Raw genomic sequence first — 26,702 nt, forward strand, 5'->3', positions numbered from 1 at the left:
AACAATTGTTCACCACCACAAACTGCTACCACAACCACCTACAGTAGGAGAAACATTGGTATGTCTTCAAAAAGAACAAGATAAATTTTTTTTTTAAAAACTGACTTACTTATTAGATGCACATTGTACATTTGTCAAATTGGTGAAGTTGTTCCTCACGGTCCGAAGGCTTGCCAGAACCTGAAAAGGGGTACAACAAAGCCACGAATGTAAAGTTGCCATGTTGTATGAGAAATATTTGTGTTAAACATTATAAAAATGTGTATGGAAATGCTAAAAGATTCAAGTGTGACTCTCAGAAGAGTGAAATAATGTTCTACTTTTATTACTTCACTGAAATGTTTATTGTGCAGAACGCAGCACGAGTAGCTTTTAACACTGGAACTTTTTTCACATTTATCTGCTGAAGAAGGAAAGTCTCTCTGTGCTCACCTTAAATCTGATTTGTACACAAACAAGCATTATTTTTGCCAATTATGCTGATTAAGATCCAATATTTTTGAAGATTTGCATGATGAAGTCTCAAAACATATTTGGAGGGAATCACGCAGTGTAAGCAGACCATGTTATGTCTTCTTAAGGCCAGTAGGTGGCGGAGACGTTAAACATGACAACGTGAGTGAGCTACTTTCAAGATCCATGACCGGCTTTAAATCTACATCTAAAAGCTCTTGGGGGGGGGGGGGGGGGAGAGAGAGATTGTGTCTTATTCAGCCCTCAACAAGCTGACTCTGATGTTGTTTGGAGTAGATTTATTGACTTGTGATCAGCTCTCACCTGAGCAAATGGAGTCACAATCAAGTCCTCTCCGTGTCTAAAATACGATGAGATGAAAGCAAAGACTGACAGTTACACACAAACAAATAACCAGTTGATCAGTGAAAGCCATCTGACAATGCTGTGACGTAAACAACTCACAGTTCTCCAACAATGGAAGAATTTCGAGACAGAGACTTGGGTGACAGGTCGTAGTCGCTGTCAGAGCGGTACAGGAAGGACTCCCGGCGCTGGCCGTGAGCCGCCAGGTTGGGGTGTAGAACCAGACCCGAACCCGGGGACGCCTGAGGGTCCGAAGGACTGCAGCACAATGACGGGCCATTCTCCCCTTCAAAGCTAAGAGAGGAGAGAGATAAACGACTATCAGCTATTTGAAATTGGTGTATGTTCGTGGATGATTCGAAAATCAACAACAGGATCTGACTTGTTACATTACAGGAGCAAATTATAACAAGCTCTGAGACCTATTATTTTAAAGTATTATCCTAATCACATCTGCTCAATCATTAATCTAATCATTTACTTTGGACTTTCAAATCCTCTTCATCATCACTAGATACTTTCAATAAGCTGCCACTAAGTACTGGCTTTTGAGCAACATGTTCACAAATCCAATCCAGGAAAGAGATGGTTACATAAACCCTAAAATGATTATTCACCCATTCATCCATGGGCTAAAAGCAAAACTATTGTGCTCATTAAATAAGCATGCTTTGCTGGTCAGTGTGAGCGGGGGCTGTTTTACTGTAATCTGCAGGTCTGGTTTGTTTCATACTGGAATAATGTCCATGGCAGCTCAACTCAAACTCAGTATAGGAACCTGTTCATAGAGAATGACGAACTTCTTACAGTCTGATATCGGACATATTTTTGTATTTTACTGTTTATTTTTTATAGTGATAGATGCATTCAAATATAGTATTTATTGTGTTATGTAGTGTTTGTATCTTCCTGTCAGGGAACTGCAGATGAAAAATACAGCAGCTAATAGCTAAATCTGGAACAGACATCTTCTCTGTCCCTGCTTGAAAAATATGGTTTTGTACATGGTGCCTGACAAATAAATCAAATCAGGATAAACTCATCTACAAGGAAAACACTCTAATTGAACATATTGACAAATTTATGGTCTTTGCACAATGTTTTTCTCTGGGATTTCATAAAAAAAAAAAAGACATGCACAGTGAAATAAAAAAAAAAAAATGAAATTATAGAAAACACAAACAGGCAATGAAAGCGGCCGTAAGAGTGAATATCAATAAATGAAGAAATGCTTAAAGCAAGAGGAAACCAACAAGCTTCCCATTTGATACATAAAGTGTTCAATTTATGTGTACATAATGAAAATCCCTCTACATACTTGTTTGATGCCACAGTGAAACGGCAACAGATGATCAGACAGATATAAGATGTTTGTCACCATGGAAAGGGTGCAGGAGAGGCCAAGCTATTGTGCAACCAACGGTCAGTTCAGGCAGACCAGAGTTTAGAGGTGAAAGGTCAAAGTATCAATGCCCGGCACAACGGATGCAATTAAACAAACCATGAATTAAAACAATAACTCTTTACTCTTTTCTGAGTAAAGCTTGAATAATATTTTCACACAGGTTGACAACAGGCTGAATAAACTGACAAATAACAACCCTTTTTTTTTTGTCCACTCCAAGAAGAAAAGTGTCCACAAATGCCACTTCACTCTTTGCCCCACATTTACCCCTGCCTCTGTAATTTCTGCAACATGTGGGATTAACGTGGCACCGGTCCAAGTGAGACACTTAGTCAAACACCTCTGCCAGAGAAACTCAGATTAATGTGAAATGTGCAAACTCTGATTCCACATATGCCGGACGATGAACGTCATCTGTGCTATGCCTTGCTTCACTCAAATCCCAACTTCACACAACATTAACAACATACTTAGCCTACAGTAATCTAATCTCTTAATCTGACACGGACAGGAAACCACAGTTTACAATAATTTCTGTCAATCCTGATAAACTGTAAATGTTACAGCTACTGTCTGATACAGTGGAGTTAAATAAAAATTAAAAAAAAATAAAAACTGCAAGAACAATACTTCTATAAACAGTCTACAGTCGAAAGTTTGCACAAAAACACACTTTAAAATGAGAAAAGAAAGAGAAACATGACAAACACAGCAACTGAAAAGTCACCTGGGAGCTAAGAGGTGTGCTCTGTTGACCACTTCCTCGCTGAAGTCAAAGTGCCCAGCTCTGCACCTAGGGGACCTCCGTAACATCCTTCTCCCCCTTCCACCTTCCTTCCTCCTCATCCAGCAACTAAAAACACTGACAGTGCTGTGGCCACTGCTCATACACACACACACACACACACACACACACACACACACACACACACACACACACGCACACGCACACACGCACACACTGACAGACCTCCTGTCTGTCCAGTAACAGGCCACGTGCTGTAATAACGTAGGCTTGGCCGACACTAACAGGCAGATCTGGGCTGCAGCGCAGTGAGCGGACTCACAGTCACTGTTTATCTGACCGCCTGTCCTTTTCCCCCTCTGTATTAAAAACACTGCGGATTAGTCGGTGTGTTCAGCATCCCACCCGCCCTTCGCTCAGCCACCTATTAGGATTTCCTATAAAAAGCATATGGACTACAGTTTACGGTGGTATTAAAGTATTTTCATTTATTTGTTAACTTGGAGATTATCACTAGTGTGCATTCAATTTAATGGATACTGTGCTTATTTCCCTAGAAGAAAAAAAATCTCTTGAGTTCATACAAAGCAGAGCAGAGTAGAGCCGCTCTGACGTTGCTCTCCGTGTGGATCTCAGGCTACATCACATCGTCTCCAAACAACAAACACCACAAATATAATTTCAGACCACAATTTGACCTTTTACAAGTACTTAAGGTCATTTTAAAACGATCATGCCAACTCCTTGGGTTTATTTTCCTCTATTTAACAACTAAAACATCATAATGAACACGGGAGAGTAGTGATGTGAAATTCAGAAGGAATGTTTGAGCTTGTTAGAGGAAAGACTAGCAGAGTGAGACAGGAGTGCCCAGATGCTGCCGACATGATTACCAAAAGCAAACAAAGACATCTCATTATCGTTCCCTGAGCTTCTCTTCTTTTTCTGCTCTCCTTACAAAATGACCATTTCTGATGAAGCATAACCTAAAATAATATGCATGTGTATTATTAGCACAATTCTGTGTGAACATGACACTTTTCCCGTGTTTATATCCTGTAAGTCCACTGCAGCACAGTGGATTTAACACTGAGGATCTCTGAATGGGCTGAAAGTCTGTTTGCCTGGGAGAGATTTGGCCAACTGAAGAGAACCAGAACCTTCTGCGGGGTCATTATCTGGCTAAAAACAGAGAAAGAAAGAAACAGGCTGGCCTTCGTAAACAATGACCCTTGCCTTATAAATATATACAGTGGGGTCCAAAAGTGACATGCATTTTAATATAAACCTGGAAATGATCAGAAAGTTTGAGGACATAGAAACACTCAGAAATGTAAAATAAAGAAGAAATATTCCAGATTCTGCACTATTTGTAGGTCACAAAATTTAACTGAAGCCGATTAGGGGCATCGACCATGTTAACTCTTTTGTACAAAAGGTCAGATTTCCTTCAGTTGTATGCTCCTACTGAAGCAGCATTCAGATGAGGCTTGTTCAAGTAAATCAACCTGCAGCCGCAGTTCATCCATTCATAAAAATGAAGCTATGACTCAAATTTCCAGCAGAACATTGCTTACGAAGTAGCATCATGAAAGTGGGAAACATGGAATCAGAACTAAACAAAAGTGTTACAAGTCAAATTGTTATTTCAAACAACAAGGAGCGCTCTCGGCATCTAATTATGGCACGACTGAAGGGTGGTAAGGGGGCAAGCACACTGCCAGCAGATCAATACATTAAGGTTTGATCACTCACTGAGAAAAGCAAATTAATTACAGAGACAGAATTGACTAAATAATGAATGCAAGACTCCAGTCAGTAAAAGTCCTGTCAAAGTACTTAATAAGATATTCTGAAAGATGTTGGCATTATTTGGAAGCAATTCAACTGGTATTAACTTAGACTTGTACTAAGATACTGAGTCTAACTGCACACACAATCCAGAGAATCAAACGACAACTGAAATAGAAACTAGACGATCAAAAGCGCTGATGTTGATGACCATTCCAGAGGAAAACTCTCGGCACACTGCTCTGCTCAGCTTGAACTTTGAGATTTCAACAACAGAAAATGATGAAATAAAGTTCCACGAGTGAATTTCATGATCTAAAACATTTCAACACTCAAGAAAGTAGCACTGTAATGCGGTATAGGTCTGTCTGTCTGTCTGTCTGTCTGTCTGTCTGTCTGTCTGTCTGTCTCTGTCTGTCTGTCTGTCTGTCTGTCTGTCTATCATTTCTCTGTGGTCCAATACTGGATGAGGGATCACTCCTGTTTCAATGTCTCACACTTCTAATAGGGGATTTGTTTAAATGTCTTTCTAATAGTAAGTTGTATTACAAAGCTCACAGATATTAACTTATTTTGTACTGCATAAATAAATTTGACTTGAGTTATGACATGCCGTTTCTGTTTCTTCATGTGTTATTTGTGGGTCTTTTTCCATATCAGTGAATCACGCTGATAAATGACTGTACTGGGCTCTGACTCACACTGGAGCACGGAGATCTTTAACAACTCCAAATAAACTACTGTTGAATAAAGCTCTTTGTGATGTACTAAATAAACCCTGAACCAACACACACTTGCCGTAGCTCTTAAAGAACACAAAAAGCTAACAAACAAACAAATCTGACGATGAATAAAACAAAAACAGAACAGATGTCTTCTTCCCTCCGCGTGTCTCCCTCTCTCTTCCATACGCATGAAAACACACCAAATAAATCCTTACCATGTGTTGGCTACAGTGAAGCGTCTGTATCGATGAGGACGTTTTTTCATCACCTGCTTGCGAAAGCATCTTGGTGAGCTGTGTGGTGAGAGTTTCTGGGCAGGAGTCACAGAAACAACACAACAAGAGTCTTCCTGGTCCGGCTCGAGCCCCTCGAACTCTCCACTAGCTTCCATTACTGTGTTTGCAGTACAACCAAGTCTGAAGCAGGACAGTGACGACACTTTCCAGGCATTTAAAAACTACAGCGCCAAAACCTATCACAGCCTCACTCACTGCTTTTATGTTAAAGAATGAAAATGATTTAATTGTAATCAAATAAAAAGACACTTTAGATATCATCAAGACATCCTCCCTGCAATATTTATAATGCAAATCAAAATGTATTGCAGCATCATCAACAAGCTGATTGGCTACTCAATAATTCTTCTGGAAAATAGTAATGGTGTCATGCAATAAACAGGGCAAAAGTTGTCCAGCTCCTGACATTTATTCCAGATAAATGCACCCCCTGCTTTTAAAAAGCAGTCGGGCAAAGGCAAGTATGATAGTTATAGAGATGAAAGTATCAGATGAGAGAGTCAATGGACAATACCTCTCTGAAGAGAAGCCATAACCATGTTTAGTTTGGTGGGATGAGTCATAGTGGTTCAAAGAAAAAAAGGATCTATGTGGCAAATTGCTATTCAATAACATGAAGGGGCAGCCGTCATACAGATGTCCTCTTCTACTTATTTCCTGCATTAATGCTTGCATGGAACAACAGTCCGTTGTATTGTGCCTCAGAGGCAGAACCAAAAATAACAAAGTACTGACTTAAATGACTACCAGACCATTTTGTGCCATCTGATACCGAAAGATAAGAGCAAACTCTGTGTTCTTTCACCAGGGCTCAGGGTTATATCTCTCACTGAGAGATGCAACTAAAACAAAGAACAGAACAAGGTGTTAAAAACTCTTGTGGGATAAAGAAACACATATAAATGCCAACTTTATTACTAATTTGCAAATGTAATGTCAGAACTAGATGGGAGAAAACACTGATCTCTCACTGTTACCAACACACAAGCTGTTCTGAAAATGGAGCTTCTATCCAATACGAGACTATTGCTAAAATAAGATCAATAAGGCACAAAAGCTCAGAAGTACATAAAAAATAAAATGTGCAACCACTGCAGCAGCACTACGTTACAAAATACATGCACATGAAAGCCGCACAGTAAGAGTTTTATCCCCGTGATGATCGTTTCATTTTGTTTTTCAGAGCCTCACCTGACAGGGTCGGCCTGTGTGATGTCGATGCGAGGCAGAGAGGCGATGGGCAGGCTTGTGGGTCTGGACCGGGTCACGGGATCTTCTTCTGGCGTGAGCGGCCTGCCCCTGTCTCTCTCCGTTTCTGCCTGTCGCCATGACAACGGAGGCAGCTGCAGGTTGCCAGAAAACCGCCGGTGGACTCTGCACACCTCCACCCCGAGGGTGCAGCCTGTGGAAATGTGTCCCACGGGAAGCTCCTTGTTCTCCTGACAGACAAGACGAGATGAGTTATTTCCTTTGATACGAGACCGGTCCAAAAAAAAGTCACATGTAGAAGCAACATGTAGAAAATGTTGGTAAATATCAGATCAGTGTATTCTTGAAATATAAAAAAGTTATCTAAATGTTATTGTGTGTGCCACATGACAAAAAGATTAAACTGAATTCCCACAAATACAATCACACAAGTTAAAACAATGAAAATGAAATGAATAAAGAACAAATAATTAATAAATGCATAATTGAAAGCCTTAAGGTGAAAAAGAAGGCATTCAAAGAGACGGATTTAGCGCACATAAACATAACTTAAAGAAGTACAGCTGTTTCATCCTGAACGAAAGAATCTGCCTGCACACATCCCTGATTAACTGCAGTGTGTTGGCTTCATTTATGGTTTTGCGTTCTTCATTTCACAGGGAAAACAAATTGAAACGAGCAGCCAGTCGATTTTTTTTTTTTGAAGCTGTGCTGAATATAAATTGTGTGGTTAATGAGTCTACTTTAGTGTGAAGGTTCCAGTAAGGAGCCCAGAGTGCCTCGCTGAGATGATTGGTTGTAAACATGCCAGCACACAGAGGAAACACAAGTGGCCTGACGGAGCTCATTCTGCGTCCATCACCCTCCACGTTACGTTCACGGCATGCAAAAGGAGATGAAACATGCCGATAGGTTTCAAATGAACAGGGGAGATACGGAGGCACGGTGATGATGATGATGATGATGATGATGAAGGGGAAAAAAGGAGAGGGGTTGAGGAATTCCTAGAAAGTGTCTGTGGCAATTATTTGTCTCTTTTCTAAGTGTCTCTGGGGACAAGACAGAGAAGATGAGTGCGAAAGAGAGAAGCTGACAGCAAGCGTGACGGTGAGGAAGAAGAAAGAGTGAAGCTGCAATCTGACCTCACTGTGATCAGGGCTGACAGCTCACTGCTATTTAACAAGACCAAGCCTGCACCTCTTGATCCTAAACACACTTAACTAGTCCTGTTTAGCCCAACCGATATCAGGCTTTTAAGATGCACACAAAAAAAAATCTATCGTTTTGCCAAATAGTGTTGTTGTTGTTTTTTTTTAACACAAACACATTACATAAACTAAACATTAACGAACTTTGACCAACAGGAACATTTTACAGTTGAAGTATCCAGTTATTAGTGCTCTCTAGTGGACAAACTATGCAATGAAGGCAATGTTGCTCCATGACCTCTAATCTGCTTTAGTATTTTTGTACTGTAATTGCTTGTTGCTAATCATCCCACGTATAAACCAACACTAATTCATCTGCAGTGACATTGACCAGTGTATTAAAACTAGAGCTGCAATCAACAATTATTTTCCTGACAGCAAAATCTACTAGATAATTTCTTAATTTACAGATTACTCATTAGTTTTACAGAGCAGGAAATAAAGCCCATCAGTATTTCCTGTAGCCCAAAGTGATATCTTCAAATGGTTTCTGTTGTCCAACCAACTGCGCAAAGACATAGCATTAAGCTTGGTAAAGAAGTAATAAGGAACATCTCTCGTGTCCATGTGATGCACCCAAAGAACTGTAACCGAGTTACAGTTTATCTGCAACACTGTCAGCAGCACTGCCATCTGCTTCCATTTAGATTCCTTCTTTATTGCATCAAGTAAAGTAAGTGTAAAGTCAAAATTGAGTGTTCAAAGGGGAAAATGGTAAGAGGCAAACAGTGTAATTGAGTGCAGACAGACTGGTGTCCCTGGTTGATTATGGTGATCCAAGACATAAAACAAGAGAAGATGACAGACCGCCATCACCCCACCTCGTCTTTCCTGTGAAAGTTACTAAGAGTAACAGCAGGGATTCCTCCAGGAATACATAAATGAGAGAGTAAACTGCAAAATAGAGAGATGAGACCGGGCGAGGAAACGTTTGTGATTGCCAATGAACACAGCTCTGCTGACTCCTCTGCTCTTTCTAGGAAATCCAATTTGTCTGATTTATTGCCCGTCTTTTTAAGAATCATTTTTCTTGTCCCAGCGAACAGACGACGGATCTGCGTCTGTTCCCATTCACACAACAGCTCTTGTCAAACAAATGTTAGAAGCAGACATGTAAATAGTCTCTTTGCAGTTAAACTAGCAAATTATGCATCAATTGTTTATTAACTGCTTCTGACATCCCAACATGCACTTCAAGTTCTTCATTGATCTCTTGTCTGTGGTTCACATGGCAATGGGAGGAGAAAATAATGCTCGTTTACTTCTAATGAATGTCTGTATATGAGTTGGATAACAATGTTGATAATTTCAGAAACCAAAACATTCGTCAATTTGGAGACCTGGATCTGAAATATATGCCAGAACATGGTCATAAAAGGAAAGGAACTGAGGTGAAAGGGAAAACAATGAGTCTCGAATGAAGGTGGTGCAGCTGTGGAGTCAAACAGAGGTGGAGTGGGTGTTTTCTCTAGGAAGATGAAAGGGCTTTCTTGGCTGCAGAGCCTATACAACTCCAGTGTTCTCTGGGACACTTCCAAAAAGTCTTTTTGAAGAAGGTGATTATAAATGAGACAGCTGTAGGAGTGAATCTCTAACAGCATGGATTTATGATGTGGGGAGTGAATTATTGAATCTTCCAGCCAAAAGGGGGGGAACATTTTTTTATTTTAACTATTAAGATGCTATAGAGTCCGAATGGAAAGTGAGAGATGGACACTCGGACACTGTATTATAGCAGATATCTGTTCAGCGCCCCATTTATCTTTTCTGTCAAATACATATATTCTAACTCCTACTTCATTAATATTTGCATCTTCAACTATATCACAATCCCAATTGTTGTTTGTAATTCAAATTTGATGAAAGTTTAGTCATCCAACTGACATAGAGCACATTATTATGATCATTTTGACTACAAAGAGCATTCATGTTTGGCATCTTCGGCTTTCCCAGCAGGAGAAGGGAGTGACAACACTAACCTACCCCACACTGGGGAGCTACTGTAGACTCGGAGCTCTGCGGGTGGATGCTATTTGTGCTCTCTGCTTCCCCCATTCAGTCCTCTCTGTCCTGCTGTTATTAGACATGTCTGAACACCCTCGTTAACCTGATGGGAAATGCTGCTAAAAACAAGTAATAAGAAAAACATCATCCTTTTTTTAAATTATTAAACATAAGAAGTGAGCCAATTAACATACTGCTGAGGGCTCTTTTTCAAGGCTGTATTTTAATGCAGTTAAAAAAGGTGGAATGGGCGGATTGGATAATCACAACTCATAAGCTTCTAAGAGACCGTGTGTGGAAGTATTTTGTGTTTTTGTGTAGATGGGAAAATAACCAACAAAAATTAGGTCCAGCAATATGGGCTGTTTTTAAATAGACAAATCACATGTTGACTTTTTGAGAAAGTGACAGCCCTAACGCCCATTGTTTGAAAGATATGTCAATGAAAATCCCTGCATGAAAGCAGAAATCAGTATTAAATCATTCCTGACTTCATTAACCATTAAAGTATTGTACATTTCTTTCAGAGAAAATGAGAAATAAACAGAATTAATCTGCCTTCCATTAGGCATGTTTTAAATATTGTACGAATTCAAGTTCGAGGATGATGGAGGTCAGTCACAGCAGGAAACTTTCATCATCCAGGACTTTGGCCTCTGAGCTCCTGTTGGACCATGTTAATGTAAATGATCTGGCCTGCCTGCCCAGTCGTAAACACCAGGGGCATAGAGGAGAAACAGATGGGCCTCTCGGTTAAATCTCCATCCCTCCTCCTCTCATCCAGGTTTCCATTCAGTCTCTTCTCTAAATGTGTCCTAGTGTGAACTGTCTTTTAACATCTTTCATCCTCTTCCCACTCGGCCTCCTTCTTTAAGAGTCACTCCTCAAATCTCTAGCTTCCAAACTCATGCATACACACACACACACACACACACACACACACACACTATCCTTGACCATGAAAACATGCACACACCATCTCCCTCTCTGCGGTGTGCCCTGCCGGATAGCAGTCTGTTGTGTACAGTACAGTCATCTGTTTATGAGTCACTGACCACAGCACAGATATACTGCACCTCGCTGCCAGTGTGTTTTTCTGTTAGAGCTTTACTGTCATTTTATCCGGGAGGAAACACAGGGAAGGCAAACGATACAAAATTTACAGTAAGTGAGTAAAACCGTGGAACTGTCAACTTTAAAAGGTGAGATGCAATATTTCAGCTAAAAGGAAATCATGAGCGTCAGTGTGATGAATGAATTGCATGGATGGATTCATGGTTGAACAGATGGACGGTTGGAAAAAGCAGCACTTACATCGTCTGGTGTAACCCCCTGTGCACTCCTGCTCTTCTTCATCCTCGGAGATGCTCAGCCAGACTCTCTCTCTCTCTCTCTCTCTCTCTCTCTCTCAGTGTAGCAGATCCTCTATCTGAAAACGCAGCTCCTTGCTGCTACTCCTGCTCTGGGCAGCCTCACCAGTACGCCTGCACATGGGGAACAGAGGGGGAGACAATGTTGAAGTAACCAATTCCAAAAGTTATTCTGCCTCCCTCACAGTGAATCTGTCTACGGTTGTTGTCAGACTCACATTGTTGTTTTTATTGACTACACATTGTACCTGCTGTGAATTATACAAGAAGACATTACATGAACTGGCATGGATTACTTTTCACTCAGCCTTGTTTGTCTAAGCAGGCAAATCATACTGTAGTAAGATGACAGGAAACGCACCCTGAAGGCACAAAAACAGTAAAAAAAAATTAAAAAAAGGTGTAAAACAGATCAGAATGGCTAAAACCTTTTCAATATGGCTTCCAATATCATTGTTTCATTCAGTATCAACACCACATTTAGTTTTAGAAACATTTATAGCTATGTTAGTGGTGTGGCTCTAAGGATAGTAATGTGTGTGTCAGTCCATCAACATGGCCCAGTCAGGAATATAATCAAATTTTATATAGACATAAAATCTCATCTCTGTTCATCAAAATTACAAATCTATGAATATGCAAAGATTGCCCTCCTCTATCGGCACCCACCACACCGCCACTCGGCTGGAAAGCCCCACCCTGCAAGTTGACGTGATTGGTTAGTTATGTGACCTATGAACCCCTGGCTGTCTCTGAATCTCTTTTTTTTCTCCTTTTTTTCAATTTGCCAAAACTTTGGTTTATGATCAAATACCTGCAACACTGCAAATTATCAATAAACACAAAGTACAGGACTTTACTGAGAATGTCAAAGGTTAAAATGGTAATACTCCAAGCTGAGATGGCTAACATAATACCTGCTAAACATTACCATGTGTTTCTTTTAACAGAAAAGCCAAGCTCCTTAAATGTTAAATGCCAAAATACAGGCAAAAAAAACATTTAAACTTGACAGTACACCTTGAACCCCGTTATGTATTATGGCATAATGTACCGTCTAAGAAAGTTTCAATGATAAAACAACGACGTGATACAGTGCATGGTTTATGTTCCTGAAGGTCTTTTAGCCTCGTCCAATCTGTCAGCCAGCTCTCAGTGCAGTGACCATACACTCATCAATTATAGAATGACCAGAGCTGGCTAAAAATCACCTCGAGGCAGACATGAGTGACTAATCTATGCGACAGACATGAGTCGATATTTTCCATGTCACTATTGATTCCCACTGTGTTTCACCAACGTTACTCCCTATTTGGCAGGAACTCTGTCCTTGTGTTAAAGTCAGGGTCGGACTACTGCTGTTGATGGCATTAAAAGAGAATTTATCTGCTGCAAAGAAACTAACCCTGCATGTGGTTTTTAAAATAAGCATCTACATATATGAGCGGTGTGAAAGGGGGGGAAAAAATGACATGAGAGATGAAATGGCAGCAGATCATACAAGAATTCAGTGTTTTGAGCATATGCAAGATAACCCGTGATAACCAGCACAAATCTCAGCAGGTGGGAGAACTTCTTAATAATGTACGAGGGAGCATAGATGTGTTTATTATACATATCTGAAGAACACTTACATTCCTACACTTCTTGATACAGGGATTTCACAGTCATATAAAATAAATAAAGTACAGTACGTTCGTGCTTAAGTGTTCTTTTTGGACAGCAAAAACTTTTTTCCTGGCTCGCCTCCACATGCAGGTCAAATTTGTCCAACCTCTTTCTGATTGAAGACGTGTGCACTTTGACACCAAAAGCTGCAGGAGTTAACTGCAGATCCTGGGATGAAGTCTAGGTGTTCTTAGCGACTTCTTTTTGCACCAAACGAGCTGCAATTGAGCTGAATTTGCTGGGGCAGCAATTTATTGCAGTGGAATGATTTATTTTGGAGAAATAAACCCCTTGCCAGACTCATGCCAAACCTTCGAGAGCTCTTTAGGTCATGGTATGTTAACACCAGACCCTCAATGTCAGGGGTTTAAAATAGAGGTTCTCTGTCATTGGTACCTAATGTGGAACCCCTGATTCTAATCTAATGGATTTGAAGGTGTGATAAATGTGACCGATGTTTTGTGTTACTTGAAATAATAAAGAACATTTTCATTTAAATAAACACTTGATAAGTCACCACCTATCACCAAACACAATAAAACCTGAGCATGTGGCCGACTAATGAAAGCCCTTGTCTTTGCAGTATTGTGACCTGAACTGTCTGGGTGTCTGTGGCAAAGTACCCAGAAAAAAAAAACACAAGTGGTGCACAGTCAGTGACACATTTTCCATCACACAACAGTGGTTGCTCTACCAGGGAGGGTAGGCGAGGCTAGTGCAACAAGCTCCACACAGTTTGGACCAAAGGTGCCGCTGCCAAAGAAAATAAAACAGACATCATTTAGATTACAACTTTAAATAAAATTTGACAAAATGCCAAATTTATGTGTCATTTGTTTGAGAATGTTAATTTGATCTTTATTTGTTTTACAAGAGGATCAAATGTTTACTTGTTTAAATATGATGGAAAACTCCATTTCCACAGGATGTACTTATTTCACATGTCTGTAGATGGTTATGCTGCAGTGATTGTGACCATTCACTCAAATATTAACATTTCAGAAATATTGCTGGCTATCAGAGAATTACCGTATCATCAATTACAATGTTAATATCAGTATTGATTTCTCTAAAACTAAAACAAACTAAAAACTTTGAAGGACAGTTTTTCAAACACCCATCAGTCACAGCATCTTTAAGGTTTTTCCCCAAGTCCTGTGTCCCTCCATAAAGGTCAAGTAGTTCCATATTTTCACCGGATGAATGGACCAGAGAGCCAACAACTACTTTAGGAAAACAAGATAGATGATAAAAGGTTATGTCAAATCATGCCACAGGAGTCCAGCAATGATAGATATAATCCTACAATAGTTTTATAGCTTTATGTCTATTAGTACGAATCGTAAGAGGAAAGGTCCAGAAAGGTCACCGTGTCCTTATGCTATTGGAGACAGAAAGGAGCACCTGTTCAGTGTACAACGTCCCCAAAAGGCTTAATGAAGAGGAACTGTGTGGAGAGGAGTCAGCCTCTGAGAGACACTTATTGTGAACTCAAATATTTATTTATTCGTTTCTACGCTGTAAAAGGTTGTTTTTGAAGGTCGACACTTACATTCATTGAAATCTTAAAACCTATAATGACATTGTGACTGATTGTTAACTGTTTGTTGGACCGTGCCATGGTATTAACTCAGAGATGGCACCTTTCACTATTTTGCTCAATGACTTGGTGAAACTGTCAACTTAGATTTGAATCAGTATGGGAGCAAGTGTGTGTGGCTTGGAACCGTTTTGTAGGACTGCAACTAATGACTTTCATTATCCACCAATCTATTGATATTTAATTAAATAATCAATTCATTGTTAAAAATGTCTGAAAACAATACATGGCCATGAAAAGTGTTCACAGCCCAAGGTCATACATTTAAATCAATAGTTTGACCTGACCAACAGTTCATTTTAAATTCATGATGTAAAATCCTTTGAATAGCTAAAACCAGCAAACCTTGGCATTTTGCTTCATAAATGACATGCACAATTAACTAATAAAAAAAAAGTTTTTTTTTTTTTTTTTTTTTATAAGTTGACTATTCAACAGATCTTTTCAGTGTAATCATTCTGTCAATCTCAGTATCAAGTTTTGCCTCATTTTGAATAGTTTTCAGTGTTTACATTTTAAATTTCACACATAATGTTTGGAATATCTTTAGGCAGGACTAATAAGGCTAATTATTGACAAGGAACCAGGAATTATTTACTTTTATGAAACAAAGAAAAAAAAACTTTTCTTTTTTAAGTGTTTGTTACAATGTTACTTAAAAGGCTTCCTCCTACATCCTGCAGCATTTCACAGGAAAAGTTGGGGCTCTGTCACTACATCTTGGTAAAGAATGAGCCTTTGAGACTTGAGCTTTTGAACTTAAAACCCGAGAATGCACTCAAACCAAAGAAGATCAGTGGACAAAGACACAAAATTAAAATTGCACTGCTTTCTCCACTTCCTTGAGGAACAAGGTTCAAGTGACCTTTTATTTTTACATCCCCGGCAATTGGTCATCCCCCTGGTGACTGTCTGTATGTACCCCTACAAATAATTGGTTGTTGATGTGAAACTGGCAACAGGATGTGTGGTCATGAGGCAGCACTCGAGATGCTGATTGTCAAGATTTGAGATTGGATTTTGAAGAGAACACCAGGAATCATTGTGCTAAGTGTACATCATCACTGCAAAGCAAACCAAAGCAGCTGGGCTTAATCTACAACTCAAGGACGACACAAAGGCAACGAACAGACCTGGCTTTAAGGTTATTATTTTGTGGCATTAAACACAAGTGCTTAAAACAGTTTCAGAGTACTTAGCAAATCCTCTGCAGCGGATTAAATGCATCACCTTCCCCCAAAAACACCAGATACACCGTCTCGCAAGCCGATTGAAGGAAAATGGATTTATTATTTAAAATAAAAACGAAAAAAAAAGTCACACATTTAGAAGTTCCAGCTTATAAATTATGAGGGTTTACGTTTTATAAAATTGCAAACTGTATATTTTAGGCTTTGGACAATGGGACTGACAAAAAAAGAAAGAAAAGAAAAGATTTAAAGAAGCACCTTGGGCTGCATCGCTGGCAGCACAGATAATTTGCCCATCTGACCAGTCAATCTGTCACACAGCACTTGTGCACAATGGGGGACTGTGGAGAGTGAGTCAGTGACTGTCATACATTTAAAACTGCTGGACACCCTCACAAAGGTAGCTTTTGTGGCACCAAAACAAGGAGGCCTCAATAAATCATGTGTGGAACTACGTTAATATTGCCTTCAATCACTCTGTAATCCAACAATGAGAGCTTTCAAAACCATCTGTGATGGATAACGCTACACGGCGGCCACTTATTAACACCAAGGAAAGTCAGAAATAGAGTTAAATGAAGGAATCATTAACAACATCTAGGTACTTATTAAGCAAATTGATTTAACTTACCAAGCTTTGATCCATTCAGTGGAAAATGTAACTCTATTCAGCCTTTCAAATACTCACTCAAAGTGTGAATGCTAAATGGAGAAGTGAGTAGCACTGGTCACAAGACATCACAACTATGGACAGAACAGCAGCACGTTCTGTGTTATTGCCCACACGTATTCCATTCAAACACCACACCCACTTCATTCACACTTTAGGAACATCGATTTGAGCACATGGCGTGTTCACAGTTGACATAACTCGTCGACATGTTGTATAAGAGCTGTTAGATATCCTTTGAGACCTGTCTGCTCTACAAAGTGAAATCCTCTTAAAGGAGCATTTTCTGACCCTGAGCTGAACTTTAATGACCAAATAAAAGATTTTGTGTGATAGTGTTTTATCACCTCAGAAATACAGTGGTGTGAAAAAGTGTTTGCACTCTTCCTGATTTCAGATTTTTTTTTTGCATGTCTGTCACACTTAAATGTTTCAGATCATCAAACAAATTTAAATATTAATCAAAGATAACACAAGTAAACGCAAAATGCAGTTTTTAAATGAAGGTTTTTATTATTAAGGGAGAAAAAAAAATCCAAACCCACATAGCCCTGTGTGAAAAAGTGTTTGCCCCCTAAACCTAATAACTGGTTGGGCCACCCTTAGCAGCAACAACTGCAATCAAGCGTTTGCGATAACTTGCAATGAGTCTTTTACAGCTGTGGAGGAATTTTGGTCGACTCATCTTTGCAGAGTTGTTATAATTCAGCCACATTGGAGGGTTTTCCAGCACCAGCCGCCTTTTTAAGGTCATGCCGCAGCATCTCAATAGGATTCAGGCCTCTGACATTGAAAATAACAAACTGAAATGAACACTGGGAACTGAAAGTCAACTCACAGAACAATCGGTTTAAAGTCACCATGACAACTTCAAAGATATCAGTATTTTAGTATGTAGCATTTTTTTTTACCAATGTGTGCTACGCTTCGAAAGCATTTAGACACTATGTCTATTTTTCATGTTCAATCTTTTAGAAATTTTACCGAGGGTTGAAACAATTACTGTTGACAATCCCAAGAAAGGGAAGAAAAAGGAGACAAAGACAAAAGAAATAGACCTCCTCTGTTTTGGCCCCCAGGTTACAGAATTAATTGTCCGCAGTCACCAGACTCACTTTCTTCTTTTAATTACACATTGTTAAAGTTACCTGCCGTCTAATTGCACAAGTGACATGAAAAACGTTGCTTGCTGTGGTTTATAATACTGGTGTGTGAATCCTTTTGTTTTATACTCTAAGAAAACAAAGTACAAATAACAAAGGTTATTTTAGCTGCAGCAGCTGCAGAAAGAAGAAAAACACAGATTAATGGACAAGAGGATAAACACTCATTTATTATTGCTCATGCAAATCACACCGGCTACCACACACTTCCCCTCTGGACTACGGTTGAAAACAAATGCATTGGGAATTACCAACTACTTGGAAGAAAAACAACCAAAAACTGTGAAACCTAGTGAGAAGAACCGGCTTTTCACAGATACGCTATTTCTAAACATCTGTAATATTTACAAGGGAACTAGAATAAATGTATAGACAAACATGATTCATAAGGTTACTTGCAAGGACTGCACAGACAATCCCTGAATAGAAACACAGCTCTCTTCACTGCAGTACACTACCAGCCATTTGTTCGTTTTTTGGGGCTAAAACTCAAATCTAACCATCTATCATCCATCTTAATGGAATTCATACACTTCTGAGTATGATATCAATCCATATTTGTCAGATAGCTTCAGCGTTTGGGGTGAGTTGTTTAAATTTGTTTGAGGATAGAAGGTTAGGAACTGCATGTCAAGATAAATACTGGCTGGAAGGTTGCAGGAAGTTTTAGGCTGTGACTTATCGTTCTAATCTTATCCATCCTTCCCACTCTGTTTGTGTGGGCATTTCCCACACAAAGCAGTTGCAGCACTTCCTGCAGGTGTCCTCAAACCGACTGGTGGACTTGTAATGAAAACCACATATTATAAGTTACCTTTGAAGGTACTGACATTATTTTTGTCGACAACTATGAATGGCCATTTGAGATGGACAGATTCAATGTTATGGGTAACAAATGTAAACAATATGGGGAGCTACTTTCCATTTAGGTAGAGCTCAAGTGTTCAGGTACACAATTGATAAAGTGATTGACAGGGAAGCAATCTGCAGCTATTTTGATATTGATTAATATTGCAAGTCATTTTTTTAATGCTACTTTTCTTCACCTCGTATGACAGTAACCTGAAGATGTTAGTAGGACATTACTAACGATTCAAAGAAAATGTATTCACTATTTACAAATATTTTATCACCATTTTGTCATTTTACAAATAAAAAAACAACAACTATTGATTAAGACAGAAAATAACCATATTAATTGAAAATGAATATAATTCTAAAGTTGCTACACTATTTTAAGACAGATGGCACTAGTTTCAAGGCACAAGATAAATATTTTTGCGCTGTACAGAAACTTCAAACATTTTAATATTGGCTACTCTGGTAAAAAAGTAACAAGTACATTAGCTTCAATATTAGATTAGGGTGAAATATCTGCACAAGTAAACACATTGGACAGCAGACTTTTCTTAAACCCCGTGTTATTCATAAGCAGAATATAAACATTTTATTAAAAACACTATGATGTAGTTGTAAGCAGATAAATTGACATGAGAAAAGTTGTCAAAGAGTGTATATTATTTAATTACATTATCAAACACTCATTGCATTAACATTTAAAACAAGTATATGTGTTTTAAATCATCAGAAAAAAATGTATACACTGATTATAAACACCATATTTGAGAGGGGAGATATTAGAAAAAAGTATCCCACTAAAGCAAAATTGTCAATGTTCATTTAACTCTGAATGTCTGAAGTAATTATTCTGTTGTGTATTCTGAGTAGACACCTATCAAAGATTATTCAATAGTTTCAAGGTTTTTAACATGCTACCAAAAGCCATATTATCTTTATGAATAAAAAAGAAAGCTAATGGCGACTTGTTGATTAAGAGGACTTTTCGCTGACAAAACAAAACAAAGTCACAGTGTAAACTTTTCTTTTTTTGCATTTGCATTCAACGCCAAAGCAAATTCCAGCAGAAATGAGCTTTTCAGAAGAGTGAAGACTGAGAGGAGTTTGCTGAGGAGGCAGAGAAACAACACACCGATTTGTGGCAGCTGAAAGATGACATCACTGTGGAGGCCACATGCAGGGAGCCCACTGCCCTACTGTACAGACACAGGGAAGACAGAGCCAGCGAGAGAATGGACCAGCCAGAGCCTATGAGCCTCTGAGCCTCTGAGCCTGCTGCCAAATGTTCCATTTCAGGAATTTGCTGCTGTCGCACCGTGTGTTTGTTATGCCGGCACTGCAAATATCCCTACTGGTCACGTCCCGTAAATCAATCTATCAATCTGACACAAAACTGTAGCCACGCTGATTTCAAGCCGTCTTACAAACTTAAACAAATACAAAATGGTTCAATTTTGTGCAAGAATACCTGCGATAAAAAGGGAACCTCCTTTTCAGATACGTAATAATGACGTTTAAATCCTCTCCTATACTACAAACCACTAATCATTTGGTCACATTCAGCAGTCTTATATTTAGATGATAGACATAAATAAAGGATTCATTCATCATGAGCTTGATGCTGCTGCACTAAAACAGAGACCTATCAAACTTTTTCTGAAAAAAATAAAGAGGAAATAATTGTTTGGGGCCTGGACACATGGCAGCTCTGACTCTGAATGAGTCACTGTTTGATTGGAGAAGCTAAAAAAAGACCTATAATTAAGAGGGCGCGCCTTTTTTGTGACAAAAAAAACAAACCACCAAAAAAACTCACCCATACTGGCATATACTAATTAGCCCATCATATTCAAGTCACCCTATTTAACATCTGCTGACGTATTGTGATTGAAGTACTGTCTGTGTCAGCACTTCATCAAGTAGCCATTCATCAGAGGAAACTTATTGTTCCCAGCTCCACAGATTAGAGCTTTTAGGGTGAAAAACAACAAACAACTTTGAGAGGGAGGCGCTAACAGAAGGCCTGGCAGAGTACGCAGTGTTCGGGCAGGCACAGAGTGTCATCCCTTGGCAACCTCCATGTCAACATAACTGCAAATGCTTCAGATGACATCTGGGACACAGATGAACCCTTGTACAGCTTTGACCTCTGCTCCTTGGAGAAACTCTTCAGCTTGAAGCGAACAAATCAATACACTCGACCGCTTTCTTTACGAACAGGGCAGCAATACAGCATCATGCTGTGAGAATTCCTATCAGGCCGATGAACCACGACATACACTTACCACTTCCGCTTCACCACTGGTATCTATACCACCAGTATCTATACTAGGGCTGCAACTAATGGTTACTAATAACTTGTCTATCATTTTTTAGATTATTAAATGGAATACTGAGTCCACGGTTGGCCCTCCCTTTATAACACATGTAGCACCCAAGTCAATTTTGGGCACCACCTAAGCCATATCATTGTGGAGAGCATCAAATTAACTGAAGGACTTTTTCCTTCTTTTGCAAGTTTTGTCTTTGGCTTTTTGGTGTTTTTTTGTTTATCATCTGCGCCAACTTTTTAAATTTTTCTGTCAAAAATCAGATATGGCACTAATGATGGTCAAAGATTGTTTATTTTTAATTGAAAACATAAAACGTGTTTGGGTAAGGACCCTCCCTGCCCCAGAAGTAGGTGGGTCTATGTTAACCACAAATTTAGGAAAAACACAGTGACCTTATAAAATTGTGAAAAAAGTTCAATCACAGTTTTTTGGAGCTGAAAGCTACATATTTAAATGGTTTGATTAATCTAGCCAAATACAAATGCCAATAAGGATTGTCCTTTATACATCCCACTGTAACGGTGCAATGGACTCAGTTTAGAACTTTCAACCAACAGCTCTAATACACTGAAAACTGATATGTTCTGCATGAAAATCAATGAAGAAATATAATACACTACTTCTTCAGCAAAAAGGCTTGAAGGAAGATCTGAATTTGGCCACAACATTTCCACTCAAGAGACTGAAAAGATGTACTCACACGAGAAGCTGTTCTCCTTTGGGCAGTGGTGAGCGGAGGAGCGGGAATTCACGTCAGATTTGTCAACCTGAACGACAGAGAATATATGGATTACAATTATGCATATCACACAGCACAGCAATATAATTGCAAGAACAAAACACAGACTAACTACAGTATTTTGGCAGCTCGAAACTACATGACTAATCTTAGGTTCACAACACAGACCGCTGATAATATCACAATCTCTTAGGGGACCACGCTTTTTCTATGACAAACATTACAAGAAACACAAGAAACAATGAGCTCTTTCAACATAATTTCACATAATGTAAAAAAATAAGACAATATAGACTGGCTAGTTTTGACCCAAAGAAGTGTGATGGCGGTTGCTTTTGACCGCTTTGAATTAGCAATCTAGTTCAATTGTTACAGTTTTGAACTGCCATTGCAATCACAGTTCAGTGTAACATTCAGCACTTGAGACACACACACACACACACACACACATACACACACACAATGCTTTCTCTATTCTCAGTCAGCTGGATTTGCATCACAGCTCCCAGTATAACAGTAAAACAAAATACCTTGCGCATCAGCTAGAGGCGACACATCGTTCAGTGACGGAGAAGGCAGTAAAGTGACCACATCATCAGTAATGCCACTAAGCAGCCAGTAAATGAGTCATCAGTCTGACAGCCCTTGTAACAACAAGCTGGATGTTCTGTATGTGCCCTGTTGTTTCAGTGCTGACAGAAAAAAGGTGCAGGGGCAAGTGGAGTTAAAACCTCATGACCGGACAGACCACACAAACGCTTTGAATGGGGCTTAAAGAAAAATGCTGCTGAATTTCAGAAGTGTAACATGATGACATGCCGGGGAAATGTCACTACACTGGTAGAACAGAGGAGCTTGAGTGGAATACAAAAACCAGCACACAGCTCTAAAATTGATTTAGAAATAAATGGGCAATGGTAGTGCTGCAGTGATGAATCAATGTTTTTTATTCTTATAGTTTGGAATTCAAATGACGCTAATTTAAAAAGCAACTTTAAAGTGAGTCAACTGATTCATTAGTTCATCAACATAAAATTAATCACCAATTATTTTGATAATTGATCAAAACAAATGAAATATTGTCTGGTTCCTTTAGTCCTTCGTGATAATAAAAATGAATATTTGGTTGAAGACTGTTGATCCGGAAAACAACAACAGAGTTCAAGTTGCCCTTTAAGCTTTGGGATACTTTGGACAACATGTCTGACATTTTATAGACCAAACAACTAATATATTAATAAAGAAAATAATCAAAAGGTAAATTGATGATGAAAATATTATTTATTTGCAGCTGTGATTCAAATAAACCCTGCTAAAGCTTTACAACCTCAGTCTCCAGTGGACCTGCCAGACATGTTGCAATAGAAAACCAACATTTTATCATGAAAACTGATTGAGACTTTAAGTTTTAATATTAAAAATTGCTAAATGAAACAAATTTAAATCCAACAACACATTTTTTTTTGCTTCTATTTTATTAAACAATAGCATTCATTGTGAACAGTGCTGAAAGCCAAAATCACAGAGCAGCTCCAAAGCCCTCAGTTAAGTGTGTCTGACTAGTATATTAGCATTTAAATGGTTCTGTGTTACTTTTACCAATATACTCTGCACCAAACAACGACTACTGTTGTGCTACTGAAAACGAATTGCGACAGTGGAGCACTTTGGGTCCCTCCATACATCACCCATGTCACATGCTTCGACAGATGTCAAGTGATTCATTACACTGAGATGACAAACGGTGGGGGGGCTTTAATCAAAGTTTGAAAGATTCAGCAAAAACAGTCACTACAAGGGAGATGATGAATGCAAAACTGTTCCAGCCGTCCCCACTTTATACATGTCACTATTGAGTCTGTATTGACACAAGTCAGATACATTAAGTCCCTGCAGGACTATTACTTTGACTTCTCCCTCAGAAGAAAAATAATGAGTCTAAATAGTGCAATATATCTTCATGACATCTTGGCTGACCTCATCTTGATTCAAACATCATGGTTAAATGGACTGATTGACTGTAATGGTTATGACATTTAGTTTAAAGACCGAACCAGCCAACACTGCCTTTATGTGTAAATGTGGGTTTACGGACTTTTACACCATTTGCATATTTCCTCTTTTTTTTTTTCACCACCCACATCTCAACTATCCCAAACTCCCACTTATTTTAAACTCACTTGCTTCTTTGTATTTACGTCTCTGTCACTGGAATAATGCGTTCACCTTGTTTGACCTTATCATCATACTTCATTTGTGCAGGCTCTGTCTGCAGCTTTTATATACACTCTACGGTTTTACCGAGCAACACATCATTCGTTTAAAAAAAAAAAAAAAAAAAAAAAAAGTGGTTCACATTAGACGCGCACCGACAAAACTAGACTTAAAAAGGAAGAGAGATGCCTGCAATGCAAAGTCCGGAGAGACAGATAAGAGGCACAGCTCACAGATAAGACGAGAAACCTGCGCGATAGGACTAAAGACCTTCCTGTGCAACTCAAGACACTTGACGATCATGTTTCTTCGAAAATAGCTTCGGTTCAGCTCAAATGACGGAAACCGGCCAACTGAACATTACGAAACCTCATTTTTGCACACCTCTTCAGCCAATACGGGACAAATATATCAAAACTTCCAAAATGTCGCACGGGTTGTTTGTTTTTAAGCGAGGAGCTAAATAAAAAATACCACAGTGTAGACAAGGATAAGGTCGACGAAAGATTAAAATCCTGGATTTTTTTTTTTTTTTTTGCACTGGGAGATGAAGAACATTCATCTTGTGTATTCCACACGGCGGTTTAACGCAGTCTCTTACCGGTGTTCGGGTATTATCCGCTGACTGACGCGCTGATGTCACCGAGATAAGACAACAGTGTGCTCCTCTGTTTCTCTCGCGCGCTACAAATGCTCGCGCGCCCCTTTTTATCAGGCTCCATTTGTGCGGTTCGCGCTCGTTCCCTCTCACGACCCCGCGAGCGCATCGATTGGCTTTAAGTTGGGCGACGCAAATCCTACCGAGTACCAATGGCTCGTCAGCGTGCACGCCCTCTCTTGCCTACCCCACTACCGGCTGCCCGTTATTCGTTTGACTCCCAGCCAGAGCGGGGGTACGGATCCGGCACCGTATGTAATGAGGCGACAACCCTTCTCAGGCTATTTATCGTTCATCGACTCCCTGAAGTGCTTCAGATGATCGTTTCTTTAAATAAAAGAGCGCATACTACGAATCTGAAAGGCACATAGCATACGTTGTCTGTTTATTATTTTTGTATTGCCTTCAGCTCTTTTGATACTGCTTTAGTGGGTGATCATATAGGATAATAATTTACCTTGACGTAACAATAAATATAGGCTAATTTTCATTTCTAAAGATAATTAATAACGTTGTTTTTTAGTTTTTTTTTTTTAAATATGCTAAACATTATCGGCCTATTTACATTTTTCTGAATCTTTTTCAAAATGTTCTTTAGCTGTGTATCTGCCTCTAGTGGTTAGACCTGTCTCCAATCGTGCCATTGCACTGTTGCTCACTTTGTGTTGCCCCATGCTGCATTGGGATGTGTTCTCCTGTTGCATTGCCTAATTCTCTTTCATCCGTGTTGTGTTGCACTGAGCTGTGTGTTGACACTGTGGCTACCAGAGCTGCAGTACAGCGCAACAAAGTAGATGTTGCTCGACACTGTGTTGCAGTGTGTTGTGTTCAAGGCCAGGCTTGGGGAATGTTTTAGTAAAATTCTGATGCATTGGTTGTTGCCAAGCAACAGCTGTCCTGGAAGAGAGATGAATGGGTGTCCACGGGCCACGTTTTTCTTCATCTTCCCTTTCATCTTTTTTTTATTTTCTCAACAACGCCTTTCTTCCCCACAGATTGTGTTTAGTAAACGCACTCCGTATTCATCCCTTTTCTAAAATGTTCTATAGACGAGCTGTTTTGCGGTTTAAAAGCATGAATCAAATTGCAGCGGTGTCACTGAAGTAATCGAGGTGGTAGTGAGTTCTTCTTTAAAAAATCAGGCTGATCAAACGTAGGAGTTCGGATCGCTCCATCCCCAGCTTCATACTTCATAAAGTATGTAGTTAACAGATGTCATGATCCACAGACGCGTCATAGTCTCTTTCTATTGCTGATAGACACCATGTTGCCCATGTGTCTAAATTTGGCTCTGCAGAGTACCTACGTGAGCAAAAGTGCAACCCTCTGGCGCTGTTCCACACAGTTGTACTGGGCTGTGTCCATCGAGTTAATGTCTCTTGTCACTGGAGTCAGAATGTCAAGTCCAACGGCACAAAAGCTCCCAGTCCCTCTCCACCTCTCACCTGTCTTCACGTGGCGGCACGTCTCGTCTTTGTGCAGCTATTTGGACGACTTCAGGGAATTTTAAAAGACCTCCAGAGACACTTTGACCCGACTTACTTTGATCTCTAAAATGCCAAATCGTTTTCAAGCTCGACAACAACCAAGTATTTCAGTGCAGCGTGGGCATTATATATGTACTACATACTGTGTATATACAACTTTGATATTCTTCATAAGTGCTTTTCTCACAGCAACACTGATACAGCAACTAACCTGCCTGCGGGATGTAATGCTGAACATTTTGTCCCTCCCTTGCGAAATGCAATAACTGGAATCACAGATGTTTTTATTTTTATATATAAATAATAATTCATCTGCATGGTGTGGATTGCTTTTGTTTGTGGGGGGGGGAAAGCACTCAGCTTCACATGCAAATCAGTGAAGCACCTTCAGTGCAGAATTCCTGACTCACGTGAATAGAGAGTGAAATTAAACCACTGGAGCTGTCTGCATCTGCATTTCATTCACATCCTATTTAATCCTCAACAGACAAGACAATGTTGGCTTTTATCATTCTTTTGTTACGCAGCTTGCTCACAGCTGGAAATGTTG

At 39.4% G+C, this 26,702-nt stretch overlaps 1 protein-coding gene across 5 annotated transcripts in view; it reads right to left on the reverse strand.

The window, feature by feature from the left end:
* Positions 1-24,807, reverse strand: part of LOC138207266 (3',5'-cyclic-AMP phosphodiesterase 4B-like) — a 49,021-nt gene extending 24,214 nt beyond the window's left edge. For 2 of the 5 annotated variants that reach the window (XM_069164379.1, XM_069164377.1), the window contains exons 1-4: positions 5,701-5,891; positions 919-1,113; positions 778-814; positions 110-180 (exon numbers count right to left, since the gene is read on the reverse strand). In XM_069164379.1, coding sequence (XP_069020480.1) covers positions 110-180; positions 778-814; positions 919-1,113; positions 5,701-5,876 — 479 coding nt within the window. In that variant the 5' untranslated portion in view covers positions 5,877-5,891. Of the gene's footprint in view, positions 1-109; positions 181-777; positions 815-918; positions 1,114-2,951; positions 5,085-5,700; positions 5,892-6,972; positions 7,221-11,516; positions 11,687-21,754; positions 21,822-24,608 lie in introns of those variants that run through there. The other 3 variants (XM_069164375.1, XM_069164376.1, XM_069164378.1) reach the window with 3 other exon arrangements.
* Between the last annotated feature and the right edge of the window lie 1,895 nt (positions 24,808-26,702).

Source organism: Embiotoca jacksoni, unplaced genomic scaffold (assembly GCF_022577435.1).
Source record: "Embiotoca jacksoni isolate LCO1_2020_lvr unplaced genomic scaffold, fEmbJac1.0.p SCAF_31, whole genome shotgun sequence".
In the NCBI taxonomy this organism is placed as follows: domain Eukaryota; kingdom Metazoa; phylum Chordata; class Actinopteri; family Embiotocidae; genus Embiotoca; species Embiotoca jacksoni.